The sequence below is a fragment of the Hermetia illucens genome, chromosome 2 (assembly GCF_905115235.1).
Source record: "Hermetia illucens chromosome 2, iHerIll2.2.curated.20191125, whole genome shotgun sequence".
In the NCBI taxonomy this organism is placed as follows: Eukaryota; Metazoa; Arthropoda; class Insecta; order Diptera; family Stratiomyidae; genus Hermetia; species Hermetia illucens.
The window spans coordinates 50,595,299-50,605,376 of NC_051850.1; the positions used below are offsets into that span (position 1 = coordinate 50,595,299).

Here is a 10,078-nt window from a genome sequence, read left to right on the forward strand (position 1 = left end):
CTGGGAAATTTCTTCGATGTTTTCGATGATTCCATTTCATTTTTTATATTGGAAAAATATTCCATAGACATTTTCTTATCAGTTTGACTTACAAGGGAAAATTAACAGCTGGTAATGGCTTTGACATTTGATCGCTCGGATTGTGGCTAGTTTGGTTTTTGGACTATGGAGTGTTGGAGTTTGGTTATTTATTTTCTAAACATTTAGATAGAGGTTTCTGCATACTTCAGTAAAGTATAGTAGATCATTAAAGTGGAAAATACCAGTTCTGGCGGATGGTGTGCAGGGAAGGTCTTCGTGGTTGCAAATGGTGAGGGGAGAATCTGCTTTTAACATTTGGCTTTGAATAGTGGTATGATTTATATAATTGAGTGTTAATGTTAAATTAAACATACTTTTATACATTTATTCTCCAACACACCCATTTAAGGTAAGATTTATCAATATTGTATATGGACCCTACGGAGGTACTGTTTGCGCACGAAATTAAGTTAGATTGCTTGGCTTACTATCAGCCATAAAAACACTGAACTATTAAGAGCGCCAAAAACTTGACGAGAAATAAGTGAACAAGTTGGTCCACAACTAGAGTGCAAGACAGTGAACCAGGCAGAAATATACATATATATACAATTATACAAACTTATATACGGCTAAATGCAATAACTTTTTGTTTCTTTGACGAAGGTGGGTTGAAAGAGGGCAAACAGATGCTCAATGGTTTCCACACATATCTCTCTCTTATTATCAAATCCAATATATCCATGACCAATATAAGGCCAATAATATTTTCTACAAAGTTAATTTAACTATAGAGGAATTGTGGACCAGCAGCCTTCAATCAGAACATTGCTGCTGAGGAAGCGGATAAGGGTAACCTTTGGGACATTATCTTTAATGCTCGTACAAACCTAAAGGTTAGTTTTGGAATGTGGTCACTCTCCATGAGAAAGGCGTTGATGGTCCTCAGAATGCTCACCCTTCCAGCTTAAGCGAAAATATCTAAATACAGATTAAGCGTTCTGACTACAAACAAGCAAGGTGCCTGGTCCATGGTCAACAATTTCCCATCTTGCTAGATTGTATTGTTATATTCTAAAGAGTGCGAGCCTGGTGTAGGGTTTATAATAGTACATCAGTAAAGCGTGATAAATGAAATTCAGTGTAAGCTAAAGAGCACTCCGATAATGATGATGGTTGTCTCTTGTGCACCTCTATAGACTTGGGATGCAGACAAGGAGAAAATCTAGCAGATCTTCTATGGGGCTAGATTTCGATGACGGTCCCTGGTCTCTCGATGTCTGCATCACCTCTTTTATCGGTCGAGTGATCTTGTCCTCCAATTTCAGAAACCGTACAGGGTGCTACTTTCCTTATCCACTGAGTCCCATCTGTTTCGGTTGTTTCCAGTTGATTGTCGTAATTATTCTGTCGCCTATATGGTCCACATGACCTGTTCATTGGAGCTTTTTGGTCTTCTATTCTCTTATTTTTAGGCCAACTTCTTCTCCACCAGGGCTAGCTCGTGCTCTTTTTCGATCCTACCAGAATATGTACATTATCCGTATAGGTCACTATCTGGGCTGATGTACAGTAGCGTACTATTTAGATTCACTAGCATCTTTCGGATTATACAATTCAGAGCGGTGTTGAATAATGTTGGGGCCAGCCTATCATCTTACTTTAATCTGAAGTCTGCGCCGAAACATGCTGTTGGCTGACTTTGTAGCTTTGCTCGAGCGCTAGACACATTTGTTGTCCAAAAAGTAGACGACTTGCGGTTTCGTTCAGGGCAGAAGTAACTCATCAGACTCTGCCCCATCTATGCCCTGCGACCAGCTTGACTGAAGTGATTAGTAGGTGTTTTCCCCCTTTTATATACATGGCAAAAACCACCTAATAAGTTGAGCTCAGCAAAATTATTTTGTGTGTTTTAAGATATATTTTAGGTTCAAAATGCCATTCTTCTGTGAAGCGAAAAAAATCGAATAAAGTTTTCCTTGCTACATCTTTTTCTGCTGGGTGAACCAAAAAAACCGGAACGAATCCAACATTTTCAACGTTTTGAAGGTTTGAAGAGCAAAATATGGTTTTTCAAAAAAGAACAAAAAAACCCACTTCGACTTGGTACAAAAATTGTACAAATTTTTTTTCAACAGGTTTTTTTTTTAGTTCAAATAAAAGATAATTTATTACTGAAGAGAAGAAGCTATAATTGATTCCGACAACCATAAAAATGGAAACGAACCTCGAAAGTTTTCGATAACAAAAGTACCATTTTTCGAATATTTACAGTAACTCTCCGCTAATCAGCTATTCCTGATCCATATAGTAGACCTTCATTTTCTTCGGAAAGTTGACTTGTATGCATCTGCTCTAAGCTACGGGCAATACAAGCTTCCATGTTGGACAACGAGTGCCACGTGTTTCCTCTTTTCATTCGTTACCTTTCCTGTCCGGCAACAATTTTGTATTGCTAGCCAACTTTCAGATCCAAAAATTGCATGGTGCTCGAAACTGCTAAATATCATATATTGAACAGTCCTGCTTTCGTCTTTGTATCTACGCGAACATTGAGTATTAACCTCTGTATATTCTCAAATATATTAAGAATCTATTGACACGGAAAGAAGAAATCCGATTTTTCAACCTCATAAAGGTCCCTCTTAATCTGAATTTTGTTCAAGTATTTGAGGGAGTTCAGTTTATGGCGGACAAGACCAATTAGAAAGAAATTTTCTTCTTTTGTTTATGGTCCAGGGACCCCTATTTTCTGGGCTAGAAACCAAATTTGCAAAAATAGATGAATTTCAGTTTCGTCCAGGTCAAAGGCAATTCATCAGACGCTTGGGTTTAGTTTCGTCGGAACTCTAAATTTAGACAATGTTTTGTACAGTACCAAGCGCACAATATGGATTTGTATGGATATCAACATTATATTCACACTTCGTCAGTATCTGCTTCACTGAAAATATCTGACCAATCGTTGATTTTTACGTTAAAATCCTCCCTGTCTTTCATCAAGAACATTTTTTAAGAAGGGTTCGGACCTACTTTCTTAGTGTAGGTGCTGGGACATGCACCTGTATGGCTTCTGGTCCTGTGATGTGTAGAGATTGTGTTTTGGCATTGAGTACCTTCTGAAAATATTAGACCCATCGTTTTTTAGTCCGTTTCTTATGTCCAATAAAATTTTCCGCTGCTTTCCTGCAAAATATAATTCTGGGTTGCTGACATTCTTTTCATAAATCTGTAAACGGATTTAAAATTATGTCTCTTATTTTGTAATTTACATATATGCTTGCGTTTCATCTTTCTCGAGATATTGTCAGTGATACGTTTTAATTCTGTGTGGGTCGCTTCTGATATTGTATATGTTTAGTGGTTTTTGCATCGATGGCCGTCTGCGACTGTTCATCTAACCATTCATTCCTTTGTGCGGAGCTCCATATCTGATAGTTTCCTGTCCAGTCGGCTTGATTGCATCTTTCAGTTGACTCCACGTCAATGCTATCGACTCCTTGGTGTCGATTCAGCCTGCAAGATTTATTGTTCTAATATTCCAACATATTTCAATGTCACTTCTTCGTTCTGTGTGAGCCTACTATTCCCATTATTTGCTATCTGGCATCGATATCTTGTCTTGACAGGATAGTAGTCCATGTATTTTCGCAATTTTCCCGGCGGTATGAACTCATGTCAAGGATGGTAGATGCAGCTTGTTTCTCACTGAGGGGTTGATCAATCTGATTAAACCTCGGTCCATTTGATGGGGCCAATGTTCTCTTCTGGATCCTACTGTGAGAGGAACAAGTCGATGAGATTACCATGTTTCTGCGGCAATCTAACTTTAGGAGCCTGCTTCCGTTTTCGTTATTTATATTGTGAAAGAAAATCCGGGCCCGAGGATAAAATTTATACGGCTTTGGGATTATTATGCGGGTGTTTTTTCATCCTTTTTTCAATGGAAATTTATGCTCCGGACCCGGGGGGACCCCCTTTTCACTCCTTGTTGTCAAGCCCGCTCCCAGTAATTCCACGGTGAACCAGCTCCTATTCGATTTTTGCATTGAAGTCGTTAAGTATTATCTTCACTTCGTTCAAAAGCAATGTTCCTCCACGGAGAAATCTATGGAAGATATGCTCTCCCCTTCAATGGAAAGCTTGGGTTTACGGCACAGCCAGGAAGAAAGGAGAGTACAGCAACTCTCTTAATGAGAGGGACTCGAAACTCGAATAAGACCGGTGACAAAACAAAGTAAAGTAATTAACCTAACAATCTGCACTTCAAGGTTGTTGGAGTCCGCCAAACGTGGTCAATGATCCCCTGCTGATCCAAGAACTGCAAAAACTCGGGAAATCAACCAGGCGATTCTGAATCGTACTTGTAAAAGCAATCAGAATGGAGGTTGGTTAAACTTAAGGAATTCACAACGTGAATATAAGAAGCTCCTAACACGTTCGAAGCAAGACTAATTTAGAGCATATTGTGAGGAACTAGAAGACAAAAGAGAAAGAGTCCTTAAAAACGATTGGTTGACCAAGTTGGACTCTCTTAAAAAACCAAATGGAGCTTTCACGAACTCAAGAGTTGAGTTTCTATAGACTCTCTTGGAAGTACACTATCCATTAGAATAAATAATAGAAGTTTAGAGGAGAGGGTTGGCGGTTTCTACAAATCTTTCGAGGGGAATTAGAAAACTGCTAGAGCGATAGTTAGCAATGAATAAGCAAGACCTGTTATACTGTCCTTTGAACATTTTAAAGCACCTGCCATGAGTGGCACCTATCCAGCGATGTTAAACGAGGGTATAGAACACTTAGAGCCACTTCTAAGAAATATTTTTCGAGGATGTCCTGCGCTGGGCTACGCGTTTGCAGAAGGTTAAGGCAGTCTTCATATCTAAGCCTGGGAAAGATGTTTATTCAAATCCAAAGAACTTCATACAGATCAAGCTGACATCATTTTCGTTGAAATTTCCGGAATCAGATTCGCGAAATCACGCTAAGGTCGCGCCCACTAAATGCTTCTCAGCGTGTCCTGTGAGTCTTCTCTTCACTCTTTGGTTCCAAAGATAAAGGATTCAACTCTGAATGACGATTACGTGAGTACCTGCGATTACGTGAGTGCTTGCCTTTCCAAAAACTTTGTGCTGTGCGCATGGTACCCATAAAATATTAATTAAGTGGATCTATGCTAACGTAAAGATTGCTGTGTGGTGAAGTGCTCTGACAACTGAGCAGCGGAAGGCTGCCCCAAGGAGGTGTGCTATCGCCACTTCTGTGGAGTATGTTGTTTGAGTAAGAGAGAGTAACGTAGTGGATACGCAAAACAATAGGCACTGGCTGCTATTTAAAGTTGAAAGCGATTTAGTTGCAGGTTCGTTCAAGCAAAAAGAATGTGTTACAATAACTGGACATTAAGCGAAGCTCAGTTAGCAATATTACCAAGTAAACTGCATGGTTATCAAGCTGTAACTTCTATAAATAGCTGTAACTTCTATAGACCTGCCAAAATCTCTACCGAACTAAGGAGTACGGCACCCGTGTTGAGACGCAACAGCACGCCGAGGCCCGAAGGTCTCTTCTCGCTTGAGCGTAACTACAGCCCCCATGAAGCTCCCACTAGGGGGCCAACCGCAAACAACCGAGCTGTACTCACATACAACGGGAGTTCACCCGAAGTATGAGAGTCCAGGGGCTATCCCGGTTCCCATGGTACCAATATACCCCTGGTAAGGTTTTGTGACTAATTGCCACTTCAGATGAGTCCCCGTGCAGACTCGGGTCTGATTGCGCTGATTATCGCCTACTGCATCACGGCCGGCAAGCCAAAGTGAATACAGCGTCTCCCGGTGCTGATTTATGATTCCCTTCTTACTTTTTGGTCATCGTAGAATATCTTTTCAAGAATAAGTTAAGAAAGTCAATTATACCAGCTGGTCTTAAACTTTTCGTCGGCAAAATATAAACAATTTATAATACTCGAAAATAATATTGCGAAATTTTTCATTTTCAGATACAATAAATGATTCGATAGAATGGAAGTGAACCCGTTGAGCATTATTATAGTGAAATCAGATAGTAAAGGAGATCGACTCCTTTTCCGATATCCCTATAAAGTGGAAACTCAGAACGACATCAGCAGCGAAAGTAAACGTCGCAACCCCTATTCGATACTAATAAATGACGATGTTCTCCAAAATGCACAGCAACAAACATCAAATATTCACAATGGACAACTGTCCGGTTTTCCCGATGAAGTTCTTTCCACCCTTTTTGCTGTAAAATCAGAACTATGCAACAGAAAATTTGAGTTGAAAGTAAACGATGTCCGCTTTGTTGGTCATCCGACCCTAATGCAAGCCAAGGAAAGCAAAGAGGATACATCATTTATTCTAATAAATATCGTATTCGCACTATACGCGCAGGCGAGTTATTCCATAGTAACATGTTACTATGAATTGAGCAAGAAGCTTGGATATGCATTAGTGCATGAAGAGAATCGTGTAGGCTATTTATCTGAAGAAATGAATCTCATGGTGAAAACGCACGATGAAATCGCAGCGGTTATTGAACAAGATCGCGGGAAATCGGAGTTGGAAGCATTCGACCTAGTCTTGGAAAGATCAACATTAGCACAGTGCCTTAAGTCAATATATCACGATCTTTGTACGACCGGACTACTAAACATTACCATAAATCAATTCGTAACACTATGCTTCTGCCTACCACAAAAAGCCCATCAATTCCATAAGAAAGGTGTCATCGTCGAACCGGAAACCATAGATCGATGTTTACATTCTTTGAAACCATACCATGGAATGCTTTTGTTGGTTAATTTTGCGGAACTGCTAGATTGTGTCCCGCCATCGGGTGCGTTGATGCTTCTTAAATTAATTGAAGTATATAATCCATTGAAAAGCCTCCAAAACATGGCTTCAGATGCAGATCTTCCGATTGACCATGTTTATGAACTTGTGGGTCATTTAGTATATTGGGCGAAAGCAACCATCATATATCCATTGTGCGAAACCAATGTGTATGTTATTGCTCCTGATGCGCCTCTTTACACAAATTCGCCATTGGTTGAGAAATTTTCCACAGAGTTTCCAGGAATGTCTTTATTTGAAGTGATTAGCGATTTTTCACTGCCAACGTCTATTGGGCATCTCACTACGCCATTACAACAACCCGCACGGCAAGGAATATTAGCTCAGATGGTTTTATGGATGCTGCAGCATCATTTACTGATGCAACTGCATACATACGTTCAATTCATGCCGAATGACCATGGGGAATGTGATGAAATATCAACGGAATATGAGCTCGGTCCGACAGTCGATGAAAATCATAGTGAAATGTCCCTTGATAATGATGACGATATGTAAGATTGGTTTATAATACTTCCTACAATATTTATAAAGTTTGTTTTTCTAGAAATGCCAGCTCTCTTTTGAGCATGTCTAGTCAACCACTGCCCGTACCGAATACCAGCCACAGATCAAACACTGAAGATCAATTTTCGGCTGCTGATTCGACCGTCTCTGACAATATTGTAGCGCAACCATCATCCAGCCATAAATCAAATTTTAGGTATGATTAGTATTACTACTGTTATTACTGTTGGTATTTTCTAATTGATTGTATGATCACTTCATTATAGCATGACACAATCGGCATCTCTAAGTTCTGATAACTGTGATAGTTTGGCGTCAGTTGAAGACGAGGATAAAATTAAAGAGCTATTAAATGTCTTCCAAGAACAAGATCGCGCTGCTGTACGACGCATTCCGGCCGCATCGAATCCCGAAGACTTGGCATTGATGGTTAAGCTTTGGCAAGCTGGTTACTTCAAAGGTGAACACCATCTAGAAGAGATTATGTACTTTGAGAATCTACGCCGATCTCAGCTGCTTCAATTATTAGATAAGTTCCGTGATGTTTTGATAATCTATGAAACGGAAGATCCGGCCATTGCGTCTTTGTATTCGCAAAGTTAGCTAAGGAAGCATAAATTCTGCTTGACTTGAGGCCTACTTATTTGTTAATTGCATTATCAAAATTTGAGATTTTGTAAGTTGTTATTCATTTTGTTTTATGATTCATAATAAACATAATAAATTTAGTCAGATGCAGTGCTAAGTGTTTGAATATAGCAAGGACGGAGAGAGAGAGGAAAAATCCGCGTATTCCTGAAACTATGCAATTAAGAGGGCAACTCATGAGGAGTATCTTTTAAAATCGCTATTAAAAAAACAACAGAAGATATCTGAAATTTTAACTGCTTTATATTAAGGTTTGAAGTTGTGTGCTTTATATTAAGGTTGAAATTTGGCCATTTTCTTATTTGGAAAAAGTGTGTTCCATGTTAAAAAAAAAATCTTTTTCCACTAAAATTTGAGGTTTATACTTATTGCATGAAAATGATGTATAAGCATGCAGGAGGAGTTTGAAGTATATCAGGCGAGTAATTCTTTCGACACGCACCAGAAATGTGTGTGGAGACCGCGCTTATTTCAGCGATGTAAGATGAAAACAAAAGTAGGTGTCGATTTGAAATCTCTCCATTTTTTCCCCTCTTGACAGACCTGAGCAGGAGTAAATCTCTGTAAGAATGGCCAATTGCAGAATATAAGACGTATACCTTAATATATAATATATATAATAATAATCTTCATAATGTCAAAAGAGAATCCTGTTTAGATCCACTCTGTTGCTATTCAATTCTATTTCATACTAATATTGATACTTTCGATTCGCTGACTGACGATTCAATAACAATGCCGGTAATGAATTAATATTTCGGTGAATGTTCTTTACATAAATTTGGAGCATTTAAATTAAAAAACAAATTAATTTTTCTCCTTATGCAATACGCATTCAATAAGCCTAATGGAAAAAATGTGTAGTTCAAATATTTAAAAAGAGGAAATAGGACTTCCTTTCATATGCAGCTGTGTAGACTTAAGGGGAGGATACTTTAAAAAGGTATTTTTCATCGGGAAATAACACGCTCTCTGGAAACGTGTATGAGCGATGTAGACTTGTCTCAATAGGACACACCAAGGAATAGTATAATGGGGTAATGGTGTGAAATATGACTCTTTCCGGTGAGTCGACTGATTCACTTGGTCTAGCATAGAAAAGAGTACCTCAACAGAGTCAATACTATACGAAAGATAAACGCAAATAAGGCCTTCTACTCGATCCTATCAATTTCAGAAGTCAGCTGCATACACAGGAAAGCAGAACACCGAGCACACAACACGATAATAAGACCGGATATGAAGAATGGACCCTAACACAAACGTTCAAAAAACTGGCCAACACCTTCGAGAGGAGTGTTCTGAGGAGAATAATAGAAATTAAACGAGAGGACGACCAATGGCGAATCAGATACAAGCATGAAATATTTGAGGACTCTGAAGTCTCCAAATTAATAAAATTTCAGAAGTTGCTATATGTGGCCCACGTTCAGCGTATGAATGACATTCGGACAGCGCACCACTGCTCGGATTTCAAAATTGCTATGGATCGAGATGGTTGAAGGAAGGACATCCTGAAGGCCAAGGTCCGAAATGGCTATAAGGAAAATTTCGTCCGTTCCGTTTTTTATGAAAAACATTTCAAATAGAGCTAATTAATAAAACATATATGCACCTATAGGTGCTTTAAATGCATTATTATGAATATTCATAAATACAATGCTTCTGCATGTGCAATACAAGATACACTCGAACGCTCTGCATACAGTACATCACGCCACGGGCTACCCACTATCAATATTCAACAGCGGTTCGATATTGTCGACTCTTCTGTGATGATTCGCTCCTTTGTGATCACTCATATGAATGAACTAACTGGCACATTTGAGGCGACTTACTCATGAGTTACACCTCTCGCGTTGAGTTGGATGTAAGACGTGCTTCATTCACGTGAAGGGAGTGAGTGGTACATTTGAGTCGACACTCATAAGTTACACATCTCTACAATGGGAAAATAAAAGACTCTGGCCAAGTTATTAGATGCAGTATTCTTTTTTCACGTTATCTAAATGATTACACGATTTAAACGA

At 39.0% G+C, this 10,078-nt stretch overlaps 1 protein-coding gene across 3 annotated transcripts; it reads left to right on the forward strand.

Annotated features, from left to right (window-relative positions):
- The first annotated feature begins 96 nt into the window (after window positions 1–96).
- LOC119648760 (GATOR complex protein NPRL3) lies at window positions 97–8,138 on the forward strand. Of its 3 annotated transcripts, none has more exons than XM_038050589.1 (4): window positions 97–430; window positions 6,020–7,387; window positions 7,441–7,596; window positions 7,667–8,138. In XM_038050589.1, the coding sequence occupies exons 2-4, from the start codon at window positions 6,042–6,044 to the stop codon at window positions 8,001–8,003; spliced, it is 1,839 nt and encodes a 612-aa protein (XP_037906517.1). In that variant the 5' UTR covers window positions 97–430; window positions 6,020–6,041; the 3' UTR covers window positions 8,004–8,138. The 3 variants fall into 3 exon arrangements, with proteins under 3 accessions (XP_037906517.1, XP_037906515.1, XP_037906514.1); XM_038050587.1 differs by having other exon boundaries at window positions 98–352; XM_038050586.1 differs by having other exon boundaries at window positions 99–310.
- Window positions 8,139–10,078: the final 1,940 nt, after the last annotated feature.

What these genes read in the sequence shown, in the direction of transcription:
- LOC119648760 (XM_038050589.1), top strand. Translation starts at nt 6,042, where the DNA reads ATGGAAGTGAACCCGTTGAGCATTATTATAGTGAAATCAGATAGTAAA. An exon ending in CTTGATAATGATGACGATAT is followed by an intron (nt 7,388 to 7,440) that starts GTAAGATTGGTT and finishes TTGTTTTTCTAG; the next exon opens with AAATGCCAGCTCTCTTTTGA. An exon ending in AGCCATAAATCAAATTTTAG is followed by an intron (nt 7,597 to 7,666) that starts GTATGATTAGTA and finishes ACTTCATTATAG; the next exon opens with CATGACACAATCGGCATCTC.